This window comes from Heliangelus exortis, chromosome 1 (genome assembly GCF_036169615.1).
Source record: "Heliangelus exortis chromosome 1, bHelExo1.hap1, whole genome shotgun sequence".
NCBI lineage: Eukaryota > Metazoa > Chordata > Aves > Apodiformes > Trochilidae > Heliangelus > Heliangelus exortis.
The window spans coordinates 173238776-173261940 of record NC_092422.1 but is presented as its reverse complement, the minus strand read 5'-3'; the positions used below and the strand labels follow the sequence as shown (position 1 = coordinate 173261940).

At 41.0% G+C, this 23165-nt stretch overlaps 1 protein-coding gene across 4 annotated transcripts in view; it reads right to left on the bottom strand.

The window, feature by feature from the left end:
- Positions 1-23165, bottom strand: part of ST7 (suppression of tumorigenicity 7) — a 147213-nt gene that overhangs the window by 57719 nt on the left and 66329 nt on the right. For all 4 annotated transcript variants that reach the window (XM_071733704.1, XM_071733701.1, XM_071733702.1 and 1 more), the window contains exons 2-3: positions 11549-11631; positions 687-846 (exon numbers count right to left, since the gene is read on the bottom strand). In XM_071733704.1, coding sequence (XP_071589805.1) covers positions 687-846; positions 11549-11631 — 243 coding nt within the window. The remainder of the gene's footprint in view (positions 1-686; positions 847-11548; positions 11632-23165) is intronic.

The window sequence follows — 23165 nt, the reverse complement described above, 5'->3', positions numbered from 1 at the left end:
AAAATTAAGCAATGCAAGAGTAAATGGGCATTGCCAACTTCTTCTGACTCTTCTACAATGTTGTTTATTATTCAAAATAATTTAAATAAAAAATACTGCCTGCCTTTAGAAATTATATTTCAGAAAGAGTGCATGCAATTTAGCAAGGCTACAAGAACAAGTGGGAACTGGGTGAGATGGCAACACAGCCTGAGCTGCATCAATCTGGAAAGATATAATTAGCCAGAACACTTAACGAAGCAGCTCTGGCTTTTACTTGACAAGTAAACAGCAGTTTAAAGGAAGCCTTATCTGGTTGCACGGCTCAGCATGAGATGAGATTTGTACGGTGTGCCTGAGGCGGGCTGCCCAAAGCTTGCCCAGGTTCCACTGCCACCACAGGCCCGGGCGAAAGCCGATCCCGTCAGCCGAGCCGAGGCACAGGCGGGGTGTTCCGGCAGCGCCGGCGGCCGAGCCGCAGCCGCCGCCCTTCAGCACCGTCCTGCGCCCAGCCCCGGGGCTCAACACCCGCCCGGCCAGCGGGCACGGCCCGTGGTGTCTTTTATAAGACATCTTTCCCCGCGCTGAGTGTCCCGGGGAAGCCTGGGGAGCAAAGCTGCAGCTTTACACCGCCCGGGAGGCGGAGGGGTGGCTGGATGGCTGGATGTGTGAGGGGGGTTCCCGCCGCTCCTCACTCATTCACTCACCTGAGACGCTCTGCCGGGCGGAGTCCGCGTCCCCGTTGGCGGCGCTGGCGGCGCTGGGCGCGCTGTTGTCCACCCCGCCCAGCAGGGGGCGCAAGTGGCTCACCGAGACCTGCTCGATGAAGGAGGTCCCGTACTTGCGGAAGTACCACCACTCGAAGATCTGCAACACACACGCACACACAGCGCGCCAAACGTCAGCGCACCGCCCGCGCGGCCGCCGCCCAACGGCTGCCCCGCAACGGCTGCCCCCCAACGGCTGCCACCCAACGGCTGCCCCGCAACGGCTGCCCCCCAACGGCTGCCCCGCAACGGCTGCCGCCCAACGGCTGCCACCCAACGGCTGCCCCCCAACGGCTGCCCCCCAACGGCTGCCCCCCAACGGCTGCCCCCCAACGGCTGCCGCCCAACGGCTGCCCCGCAACGGCTGCCCCCCAACAGCTGCCCCGCAACGGCCGCCGCCCAACGGCCGCCCCCCACGTTGCCCCCTCAGGCACGTTGAGACTTTAAATATTGACTCAAGCTCGTGCTGAATCCGGCAAATAGCCTTAAAAAATCAAATGGCTTACTGGAGGTGAAAAATCTCAATAGGAACTAAAGAATTTGGGTTGTTTGGGGTTTGTGGGGGTTTTTTTTGGTGTTTGTTTGTTTGGGTTTTAACCCGAAGAACCCTACACCAAACTATTTATTTTAAAAGCATTTAAAGTTCTTTGGAGCATTCCTTTACACTGATTTCTGGAAAAAACCTGGAGCTCAGCTGTCTGCTGGTACCTGTCTGGCATCAGCCATACGAATGGGATGCTGATGCTGCATCCTTCCCCAGCTGCCTCTGCAGTCAAGGGAAACTGAGGAAAAGCAAGTTTGCTCGTTTTCATAGTAATGCTTACAAAGGAGTTTACTGAGTGTAATTTAAAAAAAAAAAAAAATTAAATATTGAAGAACCTCCAGGAAGCTGAATTCTATTCCTTCTAGGATTTCTTTCCCAAACTGAGCTATGTTTTATTTTGTGTGGCTGAACTAGGCTGATTTCCATTTAATTTCATTTTCAGGCTTTCGGATCAGCTAGCAAATCAGAAGAAGATGTTGTTTACAGAACGCTATTTGGAAATCATTCCACAGCCTAAATGAACAAATTATAATTGAAATTATATACATATATGTGTGGTAGTCTCAACAAGGAATTATATTTTTGCATAAGAATACACGTATTTAGGAAACCGCATGAACCTGGAAATGAAGACTATTTCATACAAATGGGCAAGATGTTTAGACAGTAAAAATTGTAAAGGCACACACAATTATCAGAAGTAAAATGAGCATATTTTGCAGTTACACTTCAATCATCATGCCAATATCTATATACCAACTTAAACAAAAAATCAAATTAATTTTGAAAAAATTGGCAGCACTTTGTCATTTTGATTGCACTAGAAATTGTGAATGAATGATCTTTATGATCTTTGCCCCTTCTCTATTACTCAGTGTCTCCATTTTTTTTTTGCATTCTCATCTCTCGTACCATCAGTGCACTGTTGAGCAGGTCCTGGTGAGTCCCAGCAGACTCTTAGGACCTCTTAGAAGGCCACCTGATACAAAGAGGTTCAGGCTGGACTCCACACTCTACCTCCTGTAACACCTTTTTCAGTTTTAAGTTCTTTTGAGCAATTTTTATAATCAAACGAACTCCGGTGTCCATGGGTTTGTTTGTAGACTTTTTTTTTTTTTTCCCCCTTTAAACCATTCCATAGGGTAAAACCAAAAGATAAAAGTTCTGGCACAGTAAAATGTTAATGTCCAAAGGATACTCCAGTGGATTCTACAGTGCTGCTTCCCCTACATTCAGCTGGGTTGGTAAAGCACCTAGGGCACTGGTATGGAGGAAGCTGAACCTTGTGCTGGAATGGAGTGGGAGTGGCTGATGGCCACTTGAGACAAGTTCACACGAGTGCATGGAAGCTTTGAAGATTGCTTATGCCCCAAAGCAATCTAATGGCTATTTTAGGGTAGGTCAACAAGGAAGAATCACAGAATTGTCCTGGTTGGAAAAGACCTCTAAAAGCAGAGCATCCAACCGTCAACAGGTGACAGCTGCCAACTGGACACAGCTCTGTTTACTACAACTCTCTGGGCCTGGCCATGCAGCCAGTTTTTAACCAAAGAGTATGCCCGTCTATGCTATGAGCTGCCAGCTTCTCCAGGAGAATGCGGTGGAAGACGATGTCAAAGGCTTTACCAAAATCCAAGTAGACAATGTCCACAGCCTTTCCCTGCTCTACTAGGCGGCTCACCTGGTCACAGAAGGAGATCAAGCAGAACCTGCCTTTCCTGAACACACAATGACAGGGCCTGACCCCCTTGCTATCCTGCACTCGCCATGTGAGTGCACTAAAGATTAACTTCTCCATAATTTTTCTGGGCGCTGAGGTCAGGCTGACAGGCCTCTAGTTCCCCAGATCCTCCTCCTGGCCCTTCTTGTAGATGGGTGTCACACTAACAAGCCTCCAGTCATCCGGGACCTCCCTGGTTAACCAACTCTTGCTAACTGATGGAGAGCCTGGCAAGCTTCTCTGCCAGCTCCCTCAGTACCCTTGGGTGGAACCCATCCAGCCCCATAGACTTGTGGGTCTCCAGGTGCCACAGCAGGTCATTAACTGCTTCCTCCTATATTATGGTTTTTTTCTGTTGCTCTCAGTCCTTGTCTTCCAGCTCGGGATGCTGAATACCCTGGGAGTGGCTGACTAAAAAAGATGGAGGCAAAGGTGGCATTAAGTATATTAGCCTTTTCCTCATCCTTGGTTGCAGTGTTTCCCTCTGCATCCAATAAAAGATGGCGATTCTCCCTGGCTCTCTTTTTATTGTTAATGTATTTGTAAAACTTTTTTTGTTGTCCCTTATGACAGTGGCCAGATTGAGCTCCAGCTGGGCTTTTGCCTTTCTAATTTTTTCTCTGCGTGACCTAACTAGATTCCTGCACTCATCCTGAGATGCCTGCCTCTTCTTCCAAAGAAGTTAAACTCTCCTTTTTTTCCCAGTCTCAGCAAAATCTCCCTTTCCAGCCAGGCCTGTCATCTTCCCTGCCATTTCATCTTACAGGACATGGGGAGAGCCTGATCCTGTGATTTTAAGATTTCCTTCTTGAAGAGTGTTCATCCTTTCTGCACCCTTTTGTACTTCAGGACTGTCTCCCAAGGCATTCTCTCAACAGACTGAAGAACTCAACAGTTCTGAACAGGCTGAAGCTGCCCTCCAGAATTCCATGGTGGAGCTTTTATTAACCCCCCTTCTTACTTCACTAAGGATCTAGAACTTAATGAATGAACAGGATGAAACAATCTGATGAGGAAAAGACAGAAGGGTTATGTGAACATGTAAGGGTCCCAAGCATTTGAAAAGATGAAGAGATTGTCACAGAGAAACCAGAACACAAACACATGTAGATCTCAGTGAACTCTACATCCCAGGTAAATCACCAAAAAACCCATGCAGTTCCTCCTTAATATGTGTGCATCACTATACTTGCTTGTAGCAGTGGCCAGGTGGGAATCCCAGAAGCCAGGGATGGAATACTGAGGAAGTATCACTGAACACTTGCTCTGCACGGATACACCTCCCCTGGCACACACCACTGCCTCCAAGTGCTGGAGATGGTGGACAAGGAGCTGGCAGAGGTGAGACAGCTCTGGTTTTAGCTGTTTGCATGCTCTTGGGCACACAACACTTTCTAAAGGGCTTAGAATTTCCCTCTTATGATCTAGGAGAGCACCATAATCTAAGCAAGGCATCGTGTGAGCAGCCACGAGAGCAAGACTGTGCTGTGAGATACAGCCACAGATATGCTGTGGGCATCTGTTTCTGTTTTATCTTTGGAAACTTTGAAGCTTGAACAAATCCAGGCACACAAGGCCCAGTACTACCTGTCTCAGAACTCAGAAGGGGTAGTTATTAGGAATCAAAGATAATGGTCCTATACTGAGACAAGGGACACTTGGTAACAGTGTCATTGTGCTCAAAACTCTTGACAACTGTAGACTACATGTAACAAGCTTCATATTTTCTTTAAGGGATTAAAGAAAAAAAGAATTTAAAAAGTTTTTCAAAATGTACTAACGAGTTCCTGCTTATTACTTAAATCATAATCAACTTTTAGATAAATGTAAGGAAAACCCAGTGAGGGAGGGTGAGCAGCAGAAGGACACACTTAAGCCCACTTGCCCTGCACAAATGTATACCAGCTGGAAAACTGTCACACTGAATTTCAATGAAACTGAGGGCACAAGCAGAAAGAATGTGTATCTATATCTATATCTATATCTATATATATTTGTAGTCACTACTACAGTCTACAGTTCAGCTGAGTCACAGGATGTCTCTGTCTCTACAGAGGTAGACTTACAGATATATTAATTACTTTAAAAATGGCCTTAAATTTGTAAATTGTTTAAGGCAGGTTTTAAAATATTTGCAATATATGTTGAGTGAATCCAGTGCCAGGAAACAGCAGCCAGATCTCACTGCATACAGTCTCTTAGAAATTAAAGCCATAATTCATCATCATAAGCCTTTGCTTGGAGTGATTTGTTCAGGGTGCATGAGAAGGTAGTCTGGTACTGAAGTCAAAACAATGAATTCCCTCTGCAGAATTTCTGTGCCCTTTTGATAGAAAATGTCATCTGTTTTGAAACCTGATTTCTAATAATCCAACTTGATTTCTAACTGCACCAGCCACTTGGGAAGCAATGTGAAGTCAACGAGCTTTTGACAGCTCAGCAGAGATCATCCAGCAGAAAAAAGCTGACTGTAAGGATTAATTGCCCATTGAAGGAAGTCTGGATCAGGGAAGGAATTAAGGCAAAAGACCATTTCTGCACCACTTGTGGTAGAAAAGGCCACTTTAATTCTATCATATACATACAGTGGGGGGGAACTGCTCTTCACAAGCCTTGTCCCCTTTACAGCAGTGGCAAAGTTTTCTGGTAGTTGTAGTTGGTGTCCGTGCTTTCCAGTCAGAACAGGGTCTGAACATCTCAAGAGCCTTGAGGTATCTTTGAAACCATTATGTTCATAAAGGCCAGATTAAAACCTTGTTCTGAATATTTCCAGTTTTGTGTGTTTAGAAATAAAAATCTAGAATTTTTACTTTTTAATTGGGTATGGGTAACGCTTAATGTAAGAGTATTGGCTTTTGAAAAATAGTTGGTTTCTAGAAATGCATGGCTATGAGGAACAACTTGTAGGTGAAAAATATATTTGTTAACAAATATATAGTTAATCACTTATCAGTCTTATTAATGCATTTCAGGTATTCGCTTTGGACTCTCTTTGCTTCTCCATGAGGGTACCTCTCTTCCCCTGTGCAATGAAAATGTTACAGTCATCTTCCTTCTTATCTCTGCTCTCACATACTGACAGTCCCAGATCATTCACTTCTCTATGCAGCAACGAAACTATTCTGTGGATATCTGATGTTCCCGCCTGCTTTTTTTACAAGAGATATTCCACCACAGATGCATCAGTTCACAAGGGATGGTTTTCATGGTAGTGCTCACTGGACCAAGTAGTGATGTCTATCAGTGATTTGGATTATCCTTTCGTGTTTATTCTATCTGAGACTGGCACCGTCTCTTACAGCAAACACTCTCTGTAGTCCATCCTCTCCCAGTGCATATATATTGAGTCTTCAACAGTAGCAGTAAAGGATTTTGAGAGCCAGCAACTTCCACAGTTCAGAGCTCTCATTTAGCCTCCAGGTCTCAGAGGACTAAGATTCAGAGTACTTTCTAATGTGAGGGGTGGTTAACAGACAATCTAATGGATTCAAAAGGTATTTATTCTCTTGAGGAACAGGATAATGATAGCAGAACTTGACTCAATGGTTAAGCCTTTCTGATAAATAAAACAGGACTACAGCACAGGTTTGCCTGGCTCAGTCATCTGTGCTCTTTGTTTGCTAGCAGGCTGCCTGGCCTCTGCCAACTCCTCCGGGCAAAGACAGGACATTTTCTAGTGATATCAAAGCCCAGGGGCTGTTTCAGTATGGAACAGATCACTCTGCTTTGGGGTGCAAGAGTTGTCTTTGGGAAAAGCAAGCCTCTGGTCTGTTTTATTTAGCTGTTTGGGGTAAACAGTGAGAAACAGATCCTACAGTCCTGCCCACCTTGGTTCTAGGTAATAGTAGACCTCTGACCATGCTCTTCAGTGTCTCAGTCTTGAAGGTTTGCAGCCCCATTTCTTCTAGATGAAATACACCTGTTTAGCATCCTCTTAGACTCTGCTCCTTATTACCAAACCCCCATTGTCTTACCTCAAAGAGTCAGCATGAAAAGCAAAATGAAGCACTAACAAGCAGCTTATTCAAAATAAACGGCTATTTACCTACATTTCATCTACCTCTGGAAATACAGAAATGGTAAAGAAAATAATACATTGCAGGACTAAGAACAGCACTTCTCTAAACACTGGGTAGAACCCAGCTACTTATGGCACCTTTCTCTTGCCTTTGGGCTGGTTTATAGCCTGCCTTCTAACAGACCCTTCCTCTCAACTGCTCTTTGGCAAGAGTTGCAAGTTTCTTGGAAAGTCTCTACAAGGATTCCACTCTCCCTGACCTGTCAGCATCTGCTGAGCAGAGCAGAAACTTCAAACAACTACGACGTATTTCTTTTCAGCTGCCAAAGACTGTCCCTGCACAACTGTCAGACCTTCCTGGAGGCTCTGGGAATACCCACATATCAGTCACCTTTCTGCCCCTCTGCAGCACACTACACAAAGGTAATGAAACAAGAAGTAGAATAATTAATATCTAAAGAAAATAAGACAGATCACGTCTGTGTTTGTCAGGTTCTCCCTCAGACTTCCTGTACAACCACCACTGGCTACAAAAGGCCACATACTATACACATACTCAGGTAGTAGCAAACAGCCCAGCTACTCAGTGCTAGCCATTTCACAGGCTCAGCAAGCTCTACCTCTGTAGACTGTCTTTCTAATTCTCATCCTCATCTCTGTAAGACTTTGTATTTGTTCATTGCAAAACGTCTCTCATTGCATAGCAGAAAACTTTATTGTTATCCCAGGCTCTGAGGTAGAATAATGAGGCATTTTTGATGGAGATTACAGACTGGGGCTCAATTCTGCCCATGCTTTTCTTAGAACTGAGACTATCAGTTTGCAGAGCAAATGCCACCCACACTTGCTAACCAACTTTCACTGTGGTGATAACTGTATGTTAAATATGTGGCCTTATTTAGAAATCCTGGTGGCATTTACATAGTTCCAGTTCACAGCATTTAAAGGACATCAGTTGTATTTCATGACAGTTTTATTACCCTACCTGTGGAAAACCTCAGCCTCTCAGCCACCAAATACAATGCAGCTCATTGTATTCTGTGAGACAGAAACCTACTATTTTACTGGATTAAAACTAACTGTGGTGGAACCAAGCTTCCAACACAGTATTTCTAATGCAGCTTGGGGCTTAATTTGGTTCCTATTTTTGATGCCTAGAATAGCACTGGTATGAATTAAATATATGCTGAACTGTTCATTTTAAACCATGTGCTGTACTCAAGTAATTATTAAGGAGAATGCTTGAGACAGAAAAGTCCTTTCTGTATGGTTCTGAGCTATTCAGAATAGAAAAAAGTCTGAATTCCTTGCTTCATTTAAGTCACATTGCCTACAGCAAGGCCAGATTTTTACCTAAGGAATGGAAACAAAGTAAGAGACAAAATAACACAGGAGAATAGTGTTTTGCAAAGGAGTCACATAGCATGCAACTGCCCAAAGCTGAACTCTGCAGAGTCATTGTTTTATAATCCAAAAGTGAAATGAGAAAAGCATTCGCTTTCCCATCAGCTACAACACTTCTGAAATGATGGAATTTTCCATAATTTCATAATCTGCAGTGCTGTGATTTCTCCTTCTGATTAAAAATTGCAGCCAACTGATAATGGAAAGAAATCTGCCAGACCATATGGTGGAAAATTCCAAGGAATATTAGTACATCTAGTCTGAAAAACAGCCCAGCAATGTAGATTTGGCAAGAGAATGTTTATTTTATAAATGAATTTCACTTAGTTCCATAAGCAGGACTAAAAATCCGTTAGAACTGCAGGTGGTGTGTAGTGTGACAGGTGAGTAGTAAATGCAGGCAGTTCAGCATGTTACAGGGACTTAAGTAAACAGCAAGATAATGAAGAAATAATTATAGGAAGCACAATTGAGCTAGTGACTGGCTAGGACTACCTCACTAGAACTTATTCTGCTGTATTTCCTGATTCATGGTCTCTTCAACTTGCAGTTTCTTCTTTCCATGTCTGCTGAGTTCCTTTTCCATCATCCAGTTTACAGACCACATGTTCCTTTCAGCACTGATACCAGTTCCTAAAATCTAGGGTTCCTGGCTGTCACCCCTCCGGCCTAAGTATCTTCTACCCATTTAGGATGGTGAAATAAACAGCAGACAACAACTGATAGCAGTAGTGAAGGTCCACACTAATGGCTTTCAGTCATCCTTCAGTCTGTGCCCACATCTCTTCACGGCTCCTTCACCTTACTCATAACAGACTTTGCAATACAGCATTTAGTGGATTTCTTCAGTTAAGGCTCACTCAATCTAATCTCTTCACAGAAGGGCTTCTATCAGTGCCCTTTCCCCCCTCCTTTGTATCAGTCTAGAATACTCCTTGCCAATTCCTTCTTGCACTTTTCATCAAAGTACAGCACTTTAGAAATTTCTTGCTCACAGGTCTCCTACTGAGCTCATTCCTCAGAAATTGTCTTCATGACTACAATACAGAATGTACCTACACTTGCAATTATGCTATACACAGGCTTTAGTTACAGATCATTTAGTCTCTCTTTAGAGTTTTTGTTCCCATTTTGTTCTGTAAGGCATTTCCACAGGGCACAAACTGTCTTTTTCTTGCCACCACCTCCTGCTGTCTTCCCTCTCCAACAAAAAATATGGAACTGTGCCTATGGAACCCATGTTAATTCTTCTCAGTCCTTCTCAACTTGGCAGTGGGGCTCAGCCTTTTGAATGTTTCTTCTTCCTGAGAGGACTGAATGTAACATTCATATTTTCCTCCCATACATTTGAGTGAGCTGTACTGAACAGAATCCAAATCTTATAGGTCTGGCTCCTGTTCATATTTTGAAAGACCTGGTGATGTACTGGGAGCTCTATACCAGGCTTTAGGGCTCACTTCATACAGGGATGATGAATATCCAAGGTGTAGATATTAAGTAATTGCCTTCTGCTACAAGGAAACCCCAGAGCAAGGCACAGCAGCAGTGCACCTGATGCTTTATACCTGAGATCATCTAAATGATGAGTCTCACAGGCATTCAGGAGTCAAGGGTGCCATTTATTTGTCTATATAAGCTACAGGCAACATGTACCTGAGAGATGCAGGCTTCCCACTCCAAACTGATACACTTTAGTTAAGGAATCTAGCTGCTTCCAGGTTTCCCTGTGGTCAGTAGATCTGAGACCAGCCTGTAGCCACGACTCTCTTTAAACTTCTCACTGTGGTTGTACGGTTGTAACTACACTCCTAAAATTGGTCTCACTGGTCTTCCAATTACATGCCTGGTTTTGTACGGTGAGAAAGGGTCTGCACCTTGTATCCAGTAGATTTAAAAAGTGTACAACTTGTTTTTAGACAAATGACCTAAGACTGATTGAACAAACAAGACTAAAACAAAGACAACCTACCCTGAGGAGGGGAAGTGGAGAGGGAGTTGTGGATCTCTTCTCCCTAGTATCCAGTGATAGGACATGTGGGAATGGTTCCAAGATGTGCCAGGGGAGGTTTAGAGTGGGCATTAGGAAGTATTTATTTACTGAGAGGGTGTTGGAACACCAGAAGAGGCTTCCTAGAGAGGTGCTCAATGCCCCAGTGTCAGTGTGTAACAGGAATTTCAATAATGCTCTTAATAACATGCTCTAACTTGGTCAGCTCTGAAGTGGTCTGGCAGTTGGACTACATGATAATTGAAGGTCCCCTCCAGTGCAAATATTCTACTCTATTCTAACCTAGGCTAGGCTGGTCTATTCATTTGTGCAAGTAAAAAGTCAGCTCTCAGCAGTGAGGAAACAGAACAGCACAGTATATGCATATTATTCTAAGTACACCATGCATATTCTCAGATTTTTTTTCTCTCCATTTACTTCTATGAATATATGAATAAAATCCAGTGCAAATGCTCTGCTTTGGAATCCTGCACTATTACAGTATTATGATTCACTCCACTGTATCAATTGCACAAGGAAGCCCTCAGGGATTACATATGGAAGGAGGGCTTTTAAAATGGTTTACAATGCTCCTCAAACCTTTAAGCAAATAGGCAGATATATATTAAGAAAGATTTTAAAAGTGAAGATCTGACATAAGTATCCCCTGGAAATTTTTTTTCTCTTTTTCCCTCTTTATCTTGAAATATGTTTCTCTAGTAAGTCCTTCTATAACTTTCTAAAAGGACCATGCTAAGCTGAGATAGTTGGTGCCTCTCCTTTTTACTGGCTTTTTTATTTCTGTAGGACTAGTTGATCATCATAGTTGATGGAAATACTTAAAGTGCAAACACTTGTTATGAATTGCTTTAGGGTTGTTAATGGGGCACATTGCCCTTCAAAACTTTTTTTTCTTTAAAGACACATAGCACTGAAACATTTTCTCTCCCCCCCTTTTTTTTTACTCCCACAAAAAAAGAAGTACAAGTATAGAAATACAAATTTTATGCACTGCAGAAATGTAAGCATAAAGAAAAAAAAAAAAGTCAGATTTCAGGATAAAGCCTGAAATCACATCTTGGATAATTAAGTCAATTTGGAAGGTGATATTAATATAGTTAGTACTTACCAAAATAAGTCCCGAGATTAATGAGGAAGTGCCTGTCAGGGCAACATAGAACTTGGGGGTTAATGTGTTCAAAAACATACTCACTGCAAAAGAAAAGAGAGGAAACCATGAGTACAAGAACAGGACATGTTCTCTGCATGTGTCCCCTCCACCCCCTAACTGCTTTTTAACTTCAGATAACTTATTATCTTAATTCTGACAGAAAAAAAGAAAAAAAAAAAAAAGATAGTATAAAGAACATCCTGTCTCATCTGCCTGATGTTATAAAACAGAGCATTAGACTGCCACATGCAGAATTTTGTTTTCACAGCACATGCAATCACAAGCCATCGGAAAATATTTGCCCAGACATTTGGGTTTTTCTTATTCTAGTCAGAACTCCACTGCCATCAACTCCAGGACTCCTCATGACTTACAGAAGACATTTTATTATCTGCCTTTGCTACTCTGCTGCAGTTAGAAATCTTAGGGGTCAATCTCAGTGTCCTGTATTCAGTACTGTCTCAATGTCCTGTATGATCTTGGTTAAGACACCTGGACAATTTTTTTAAGTTTTTTTTACTTACTATTTCCTTGATTCCTCACTTACAAAGTAGGAAATAATAGCATTTATCTAACTAATACCACTGCAAAGAAGTTGGTGAACCAGTCATCATGACAGCAGTGAATAAATGCATAAAACAGATTAGGAAAAGACCTAGCTGCCTTTCTGATAATTAGGAGTGAAAATTGCTGTGTAGGTTATTCAGAAACTAGGGCAGAAGCAAAGCCAAACAAGCTGCAAGGAACTGCAATTCCATCTGTATGGGCTTCTGGAAGTTGAATGAGATTTTCTAGTCATATCACATTTTAGAAGCTGCTGAGAGAATCACCAGGTAGTTGTGGTCAGCCCCCCACAGAGAATCCCTATAGCCTTAAGAGAATAAAATAATCTTTTAATATGTTTTGTGTCACTCTACAAAGGCTACTAGAGAGAACTGGAGCTCTTCCACTAAATTGCACATATTTAAAGAATACTTTCAACTTCCCATCCTCTCCATGTTCCACAAATTAAAGCATTCTCTATTAAACCACAAGGATGGTTAGAGAGTCTTCTGGAAAAAAAACAAAACAACAAACTATTGGTCTCATCCTCAACCAGTGCCAAATAATTTCTCATACATATATACACATATGTATATACATACATATATATTTGTATGTATACATGCAACCATGAGAAAAGAGGGAACTGACAATATTTAGCAGGTAAATTTAAAAGGCTTGTAGCAGATTACTAAGATGTCATTAAAAAGGCTGATAAAATACTTGGAATACATAGGTGGGAGGCTCTCAGTTCATTCTGTTCCCTTTAGAAATTACAATTACTGAAATTAAGTAATATGGTTAAAAAAATTAAGCAACAGCATGACACAAATCATTAAACATGATTGGTTTTCCAATCACCGGTAAAACAGAAAATTGTTTTCCAGAAATGAATTACTAAAAAAGATTGAAATCCTGCAATTCAGCTGCTTTGCTTGGGTCTTGGCTGCATATTTTTTATATGATTTTTCTTGAAAAAGCCAAAGACTGCTAAAATGGAAGTGTTATTTTTTGGTCCCCTGGAATGGCATTAAGCACCAAGCTGATATAATAAAGAACTAGTTTGGTGGGGTTTAATTCCATGGTACATTTTCTTCAAGTGAGTTGGATGCTAGACTCTCAGTGTACAACATCAGATTAACATTCCCAATTTTACTGTGTGCAACACAGCTACACTGACTTATGCTGGCTCTGGCTCAATAGCTGGGATTTTCTCATGTTTTTTATCTCTTTCCTGTTACCATGCTTTTTTAAATTTTATTTTTAATGGCTAATAAAAGCTGATTTTGAAACAGTAGTCTCTGCTTTCTCCAACCCCAGTACCTGCTAAAAAGGAAGAGGAATGGAGAGACTGAAATAGCTTTGGGTTCTGCAAACCACACGATTCCTTTAGAGGAAACATTCCTCATTCTGGAATGCAAACGTAAACCAGAGACATAATCAAACTGTGTCACTGGGGAAATTTCAGACTGCCAATGAAATTACTTCCTCTGCTTAGGTCAGGATATTCCTGAGAGAGAATATGCTACCATGGGATATAGATGTCCATGTCCCCCATGTAGCACAGTGTTGCTGCAATGCCAAAAATAACACGAACCCAGGCAGCAGAGACTTTACAGAGGTGCTTTCTCTTCCATTCCTTCACTATAGTTTCACAGCTCATGGAATGCTGGAATTTTTCTTATTAAACTGGAAAACTTTTCCCATTAAACTGAGGGAAATTCCATTTTCAAAAGTTGAGAAGCCACCTAAGTTTCCTGTGTTTAAGAAGATCCCGTATTTGATATGCATAATAAGATATCCAGTAAACTAAGATTCAGTCTATTTGATTTAAATTCCTGTTGCCTGTTTCACTACGAAATACTGCAAAGTCAGCAAAGTTTCTGAAGCAGTGATGAGGTACCCACTTATCATTATTGACTGCCATCTGTACAATCTGCTTTGAGAAAACCATCCCCATTTGGAAGAGCCCTCTCAACAAATTAGCTCCATGAAGCTCATCAATGGAGTAGAATGAATGAGGCTCTTAAAAAATGCTCTTAAGCTCTTCTCCATCACCACTGTGTTACAGGCAACATATACTGATTTATAGTCAGATCCTCTGATCTGAACAGAGGATTTTATTTATCTGCCATTTGCCCCAGTGTTACTGCTTTCTTCTTTGCTTGCATATATTCTGGTGCTCCTTTATGCTTTTTTGTATAGGTTACCCTAATTTTTCACTTTTACAGCTTAGTCATGGGAACTGGCAAGGTAAACAGCTACAATGCTGGATGTTTTCAGACTGTATGGGCCAGGCTCCCAGGTAACTAAAATAACCAAGTTGATTTGTTACAATTGCACTCAACTTTCAGAGCTACTTATCCAGACTGTATCTCCCTAATCCTTTTGCAATTCTTTTATCCACTCATTAAATGTAAGAATCTTTTGTTCCACTACGAAAACTATCAACTTCTGCTAGTTATTAGCTACCCACCAAATGCCTTTGTCTCCATAAATATTATTAACAAAATCAAACACTCTCTAATAAGAAACATATCTTGAAAAAAGTAAAATTATGCACCAGAGGACCTGTGGTCAGATTATTTTTACTCTCAAGTCATTGAGAATTCAATCATTGCTTAAATGGAAATTACCTCAAGACCCAGTTTTTCTAGTATCAATTCCAAAAGTAAAAATCAAACCATTTTTGGCTTATCTGAAGATGGTGCAGCTATTCAGCTTGGCGTGTCATCTCTTGTCTCTAACTTTGTAAGACTTAAAAAGGGCATCTAATGAGTAGAAAAAGAAACATGCCTGATGTTCCTACAGTGCTAGCTCATTTGAAATTACTGTTAAATCCCAATTATTTCCACAGGCTTTTGATGATGAATGATTTATTTTAGGTGTGGTAATAGAGATAATGTACTACAGTACAAAATGTTGGGGTTTGTTTTTAAAGAAAACCAGCATGACCTATTAATGCTGTCTAAACAGGCTGACCCTGTCTGCTCATGGGAGCCTCCTGGCCTTACAAATACCTAGGCCCCCCTTTCTTCCCTGCTCTTTATTGTTTTCATTTTAATCATGCTTTAGTCATCCAGAATAATGCACTATTTACACTTCCAAATGTGCCTATGTTACAATGGTAAATAATTCCATTCTATTGGGTAATATCTAGGGAAGGAATCCTATTTCATTGTTAAACATGCACAGAGATGAGTTTACATCAAATTTGATTCATGGCAGACAGGCTAAAAAAAGCACACAAGTCATATCTAGTATTTCCTGTTGAGGCTAATCAAAAGAGGCAATAGAAATGGTCTTGAAAGCTGATGCCATTTCATTCCTGCTATATGTTATTCATTGCAAATACTTGTGATTCTTTCTGAATGTGAGGATAAAGGAGAGGAAAGTCCAGATATTTTTCAAGTGTCAAAATCCTCCAATCATGTAAAATGGATCACTCAATGTGTTGCTTTACAAATTTACTGAAGAACTTGAGATTCAAGTTTCAAGTATGTGAAGAGCCAGAGTAGGAGGGAAATACTGGGGTCAAACTGCTCTGAGTATCACTGTGCTGCTGTATCAGTTAATTACATTAGAAGATTATTAGGGGAGGGAGCATTGCAAATTACCTACTATTCACATATGTGGATCTACTAAAATGACAACCCCATTTCCTACTTCTGAATGTGAGGCTATGCAGCTTGCACAGTCAGGTACAAATAAAATTTAATCTGAATGTTACATAAATCATATCCACAAACAAATCATATCCTCAAGCAAAGGCAGGACTACAGCACTTCTAGCATTTTTAAGAGGATAAATAATTCCTCAGACAGAATGTTATCTAAAAATACAGATAAATACATCCTGACAACTTAGTAGAAATAAAAAGATGCATTGCAGTCCCAGAATTAAAGATCAAATATAAACAATCCAAGTAGATTGAAAAACACATGAAGACATAGCTCTTTTTGTGCCAGTATCTCTGTGCTCCTAAGTGATACCAGATTTCTGGATACAGTGGTAACTTTTGTAAGAATGAATAGCCAGAAAACCCAGAAAAATCTGTTATTCACAGATTCTCCTTCTTGTGCATTACTGGTCCTTAAGTCCCCATGGCCATAGTAACTGTGACACTGAGAAATTTTGCTGCACTTCTCTCTCCGCCCTCTGTAATATTTTCTTGGTATGCAGATCAATGTGAATTCTTATAATACCAGTGCCAAGAGCCCAAATCCTTTAGACAGTTAACAAGGTAAGAAACCCATTGCTCAGGACCTTTGACACAGCAATTCATCTTCTTTTCACTGCCACCATCCATTCAAGATGCTGTTCAAACATGGTACAGAGGATGTGGCATTGACTGGCTTCTTTCACAGAGACCTCAGCATGACTAAAACAGCCCTCTGATCTAAAATTGCTGCAGCAGTGAATAACTCTTTTACCAAAGTGTCAGCAAAGAAGGCAAAATAAAGTTCAATAAACTCCTTTTAATAAACGTATAAATGTCTCCTCTCTGAGTATGAGAGCTGCATGCTATGAATTTTATTGAACTGTTTATACCTAACCTTTTTGAACCCTCAACCAATACCTCATAAGAATGTTAACAATCCATTTTTGGGAAAACATATAAAGGTCAGGCTGAATTATGTGTTATATACTATGATGGCCTCCAGCTCTATCTAACTGCAGACCTCACCAGATCTGAAGCTAGTACAGAGTATCATTAAAAAATCTTTTACAATTTACCAGTGTTCCCCTAGGAAGCTACCAAGGTGTTTTTAACTTACTCAGACTTCTTGAAGAAATTACCAAAGAACTGAAGAACTAAGCATTCAAAAATTTAAGAATGCCACTGGGCAAGTTTCATTTTTACTCGAGTTGTTGCAACTTACATGCAACTTCCTTCTACAAAGCTTTGTGTCTAGATCTGTTTTCAAAGCTTGAAAAAATTTCTCACTTAGAAACAAACACATGGCCATCCCAGGCAGAAACAGCTGTGTCTCTTCTGTGCATAGGGAAATCCACATGCCCACTCACTTTGTTTAATCACCTACTCTTGTCCTAAAGGCATGAGGTTGAATGAAAGTCACATATATTTGCTTATATATTGGCTACAAAAACCTCGTTTAAAAAAAAGACCCAAAACCACAAAACCCCACCCCCAAAAACCCCACAGCATTTCCATGTAGAGAAAATGAGGGAGAAACCATTTTCCTGGGACCTAACAGCCCTTATCTGCCAGAGATTGAACAACGGTGCATTTTTTAATGACCATCACAGTGTCCAAATGCTAAAAGCAGACTCCTGGTATTAATAATGTACAAGTGGAAGGGAGGAACTGGGCCAAATAAGAATGAGGCAGGAAGGATGAGCAATGACGTATTGAGTGGAGAGATATTAATATTTGGATTTTTAGAGAAGTGGATGTGTAAAATTGGATTGCTGCTTGGCTCTTAGTCAAATTCTCTTGCAACGCTTTCAACCTCAATTCTTCCCAAATCAGGCTGCTTGCAAATTGATTTGGAACACTGTCATTATACACATCTCCCTGCAGATTTTAAAGCTTCAAGAAATGTATGACTCCTTGTCTTAATTTTTACTTCAGTGTTGCACTGCATGAGGAAGCACTCAGATTTGTGATGGGAAATTTCCTTCCTTGTGCAATACTACAATTTGCAGGAAGAACCAGTCCAGATACAGGAGCTGCACCTGCACAATTACCTAGTGGCATCCTTTTCTAATCACGCATAGATCAGCATCTGTGTGTGTGTTTCAGCAATTTCCTCAACAGAAAAGCAGGGGGAAAGAGTGATGTCAATCTACAGTCAAATGAGGATGCATTCCCTGGTGGTCTCTCATGTGACTTGAGTATCTACCTTCTTCTAGATACACACTTGTGAGAGAAATTTGGAATATACTGAGTTCTTCAGGGTACAGCTCTTGCAGAGCTTACTAGCTAGGATGATGTTAAGACTTTTAAGTCTTCAAAATTTAAGGTACACAGCAATTGGGCTCTACAGAAAACCAATGGCAATATATTTCATTGCAAAAATTAAATGTACTGCAACAAAATTACCCTATTTTCCACTCTAACCCAAAGCCTTCAAACAACTCCATATTTAAAAATTATTCTTATCCTCAACAAATGGTTCATGTAACTAAACCGATATGGCTTTATCCAGCTTAGACAGGCACTGTCTGTGAAGTCAAGCCTACCTGTTACCTTCACTGTTGCTTATTCTGAGGCATTACACAGATTCATGTGGTTTAGCCTTTCAAAGCTGCATTAAAAGAAAAGCCAATTACTAAACCTCATTATCTAGAGTCATTTAAGACAATTAATGGCTTTTGTTTCAAGTGCCAGATCAGCACAGTTCTGTCAGTGGAACAGGGTAGGTTTTGCACTCTTCTTTCATGCAGCACTCAGGGAGGTAACAGCTCCATTAAATCTTTTCAATTTTGGTTCATTAGCTGTCTGAAGAACACCCTAAACTAAAAGTTTGCCACAGTGATTAATTCCAATGCCACAGATAACAAAGGCTGATCTACTCTAGAGAGACAAATCATGCAAAGAGTTTTCACCACCAACCCCAGCCAGTCCACAAAAGAGAAAATACCCCATGGGTTCCCATTATCCTGGAACCTCTCTCGGAAAAGCTATTCCCATACTAAGACAAAGAGAGGCACAAGAACAAAGCACTCTTGGCTGCCCTGCACCCTTCTTTTATGTTTCCTTTTGTACTATGCAGGATTTTTTTTGAGCACTAAAACTACAGATAAGAGCAGTGCTACATCTTCCATCCTTGCTTGTGTGTTGCATCCATAGGCATAAGAAGATGAGGATCATCATGTTTTGCTCATCCAAAAAAATGAATTTGGCAATGAAAAAAATTGAGAAAATATGGCTGAAATTTTCATCTTGACTAAAATTATGATTGTTTTTCAGATACTTCTTTTTTTTTTAAATTTTTATTTTTATTCTGGAGAAATATTCTATTCCAGACATTTCTGTTCTAACCTTCATAGCCTCTCTCTATATAGCACATCTATTTTGAGAGTCTCTAAAGATGTTGATCCCTTAGCATACAAGAAATTGCAAGGTGGTTCTTGGAATAGAGGTGACTGGAAAACATTTTCATAATTAGATCCAGCAACCTCATGAAAACTCCCTGGAGATCTGTAATAGCTCGTATCATTATCCTTTCATTGAATACTCATTTATGCTTCCAACTTACAAAATCGAGAGGGTGTTTATGCCATTTTTCTCCTATGAAAAATTTCTACCTATGATGAATTTCCATATGAGGCAGGGATTTATTTTTTTTTTTCCAGTAATTGATAGTCTGGGTAATGTGGCACAAAAAGAAAGGAAAAAATAATTTTCCATCAAGCATGATTCATTATTCTTATGTACCTAATAATCAACTTTCCCCTTCAAAACATTCTTAAAGCTGCCTGACTCACATGGTAATTGTACCAAATGGAAAAGAAGACAAATTAAGTAGAAAACTTTTGCCTCTATTTTGGGGTATTTAAATGACAGCATGGCAGCAGGTTTGACAAATGCTGTATAATTTCCATTGTCTACCAGTCTCTTGGGACACCCAAAACTTATTAGCATGGAATAGGCTCTGCAGTAGCTCCATAGACAGAACTGCAATCTGCATTCAGGACCTGACTGATAAGGAGAAACTCTAGGGAAGAATTTAGCATAATAAAGATTTTCAGTAGAGAGAACTCCAGAGAAAATTCCCAACCAAATGCATGGCAAAGGGCTCACTGAAGGCTGAGGGAGCACCCCTCTCACACAGCCTTATGGATCACAGAATGTATAGCAGGAAGATAGACTTTTACAACATGATCATCTTGGGGCTGGGGTGGTCTTCCTGCCCCTACAAGTCTCTCTCCACTGTGATTTCCTCCAAAGGTTTCATGTGCCCACTAGACAGAACTGTCAATTGTTTTAAAGCTTGTTTTGTTCCATGAGAAGACAAATAAAATGCGACTTAGACTACCTCATTAACATTAAAAATAACGATGTTATTGATTTGGCCTTTGATGAAATCCCAGGCGAAAAGGCAGCACAAGACACCCACTGTTTTTCTTACTGAATATTTGGTGGCTTTAATGAGCCATGGCTGACCTGGCTGAAAGCAACTGTGAAATAGCATTCTGTCCAATATAGTCACCATTAATTGTCCTTTCTTTTGTTTAAAATCACCAAATCTTTTCAGAGGGAGGTCTCCCCATAAAGATAGGAAACACTACAGCAGGAGTGGGGTAGGACCTACAGGCAGAACTCAGCAGGGCTGCATCAGCACTGTGCAGAACTGCCCCTTGACCTGCCACAGCATTCAGGCTGCTCAGAAACACAGCACAGATACACCAGCCTCAGCACCAGCTATCATCAAATCCTGTTTCCTCCAAAGGCAAACAATAAGCAAGTAGAAGTGAAAAATGCAATACGAAATTAGCCAAACAAGGCACACCTGGTAAATTAGAAGTTTGTATGAGAAATAACACCAGGACATGACTCACTATAACCTGCCTTCTCAACCCTATTGTTGACCCAGTTGGATACCGTACTGGCTCTAACTTGAAAATTTAAAGATTAGGTAAAACATTTAGCTGTGTTTTGAACCCCCACATTTAGGTCCAGCCTGGAACCTGTGAAAGTAAATACCCATTTGCCTGCCTGAATTGTCCAGGTGGACATCAAGCAGCTGAAGGGTGCACTCCAGATTTCTGTAAATAACTCTAGGGAAATATCCTACATGTCATCTCATAACAAAGTATAGCTGGATTACAGATGCCACAATGCAGAAAGCAGCTTTAAAACAAACAAACAAACAAAAAAAATTTAAAAGGGGGGGGGAATTTCTCGGCAGGTTATGTCTTGGCTTTTTGCAGTTTTTTGTGACTGACTGTAAGAAAGATGCTGAGCTAGAGGAAGGGCATGCCAGAAGCATGGCCAATCAGCAACAGTGCTCTTCCCTTCCACTGTATCACGTGCATCAGGATCCCAAAACATAGGCAGGTACTGGCTGAAGGTCTTTGCAAGTTTCCCCCCTTGAATCTTACTTGAGGTATGGGAACTCCCAAGTTCCTCAAAAATCTGGCCAGGATGGTTCAGATCAAATGTCTGCAATTAGAAACTGGTTTTCAAAGTTTGGTCAGGCAAGCAGTGAGTCACTGAGGTGAGGTGAGACTGAACCTCAGGAGCTCAGCTTTCAATTCCCAAGGGTTGGTAAGGTCTGAGCACTGAGGAAACCCAGTGACCATGGCCTGTAGTTATTTCTGAACATGACTGAATGCTACTTCAGCACTGCTCTGTGCTGCAAAAGCAGCACATCAAAATGCTGCAGTTTTCTTTCATCTGCTTGTTCCTCTTCTGTTCACATTAGTATATCTAGGACTAGTAACCATGGCTATGTTAATCCTCATGTAATGGTGGTTAATTGTGGTAATCACTGCATTGGGATTTTTTTCTGCTGTCCTTTAAGTTGAACTACTCAGATCACCCCGGAAAAATTGTCTTTTAAGATAAACGTCTCATGTTTTTTCTTAATGCAGTAGCAAAATTTTCCAGAATTTTTTTGCAGGGGGAATGCCAGCAAAAGTATTCCACAGCCGGGGAATCACATCCACTCCCAAGCTTCCCTATTCCACAGCCGGGGACATCACATCCACTCCCAAGCTTCCCTACACATGTGGTGAAGAACTGGATTCCAGTACAGCCCTTGAAGAAGAGCAACAGGAAAGTGACCTCCAAGTGTCACATGGAGCACACATGAAGCTGCCCCCCCTCTGAACACATGCATCTGAATGAGCAACTGCTTCAGCAGAAAAATCCAGAAGAAAACTTTGAGGATGGCAGAATACCAAAATCAATACAGCAATACATTCAAAGTGGGCTCTAGTACAGAAAGCTCAAAGGAGGAATGCAAAATTATTGTGGGAGACTACTTAACTTAATGCTTTTCAAAATGCCACTTGGCTCAGAAACAGAGAGATTCGGAACCTGCTAAGTGTGTTTAAGTGCTTGGAATTGTGGCATTTAAATAACCAACAAAACCCTTAATGCTCATTATTCGAAGCACAAAATACTTACTGAGAGAAGGGCAGCTGACTTTCTGGCTTGAAGTGCCCATTAGAGAGATGCACTTAGGGATATATAATACTAGAGCAACACTGAATTTGCAATAAAGCTTAGCTTCTGGTCCCAGCTTCACTGCTGCCTTACCTACAAGTCTTTCCATGCAATGTTTTGGGGCTTGCGTTCCCTGCTCCTGGTTTAAGAGCCGAGTAACCGAGTAAATTTCATGTGTAGAAGCAGCGGAGATCTTTGCACTCATTCACAGTCCCCCAGTAGGTTTCTTCAGTTACATGTAGCACATTACAAAGAAACCAGCAAAGTGAACTGTTCTGGCCTTCTCCAAGGGCTGCTTCTGGTACTATCATCCTCCCAACCACAAAAAGGCATTACAGAAAATAGTGGATTATTTCCAAAGAACGGTATTTCATTCAGTGCTTTCCAGCAGACCTCATCTTGGTCCATCCAGTCCCAGGACAGCATGACAGTCAAAGCTATGGTAGCCCACAAAGCAGACTTGCCTGCTCTCATTATATCAAGGGTTTGGAAGATGAAGGAAAGCACAGGAGGGTATGTAAAGGGGACTAGAAGAAAAAAAATAGTGCAGCTTTGCAGCCTTACAATCTCTCTGCAGAAGAAAATACAAAGGCTACATACTGTGTTGGGTTTGAGTATCCCTGTATTTGGCTACCATCTTCCTGTTTCCTTTGCTATTTCTTATGAAGAGAAATAGCTTCCCAAAAGAGGTTTCCCTGAGCTCTAGCAACATTAGCTATTAGCTATTAAGGAATGGGTCCCTTGAAAAGCTCTTTTTCATATTCTGCAATTAATATTTCATTTGGTGAAGAGCTGCCACTGAGCAGAAAGATCCCAAACTTTGAAAACAGCAAACATAGTTAACCAGGGGAATTAAGGAAAACCATCTGGGCTTGTTAAGGCATTGCTGCC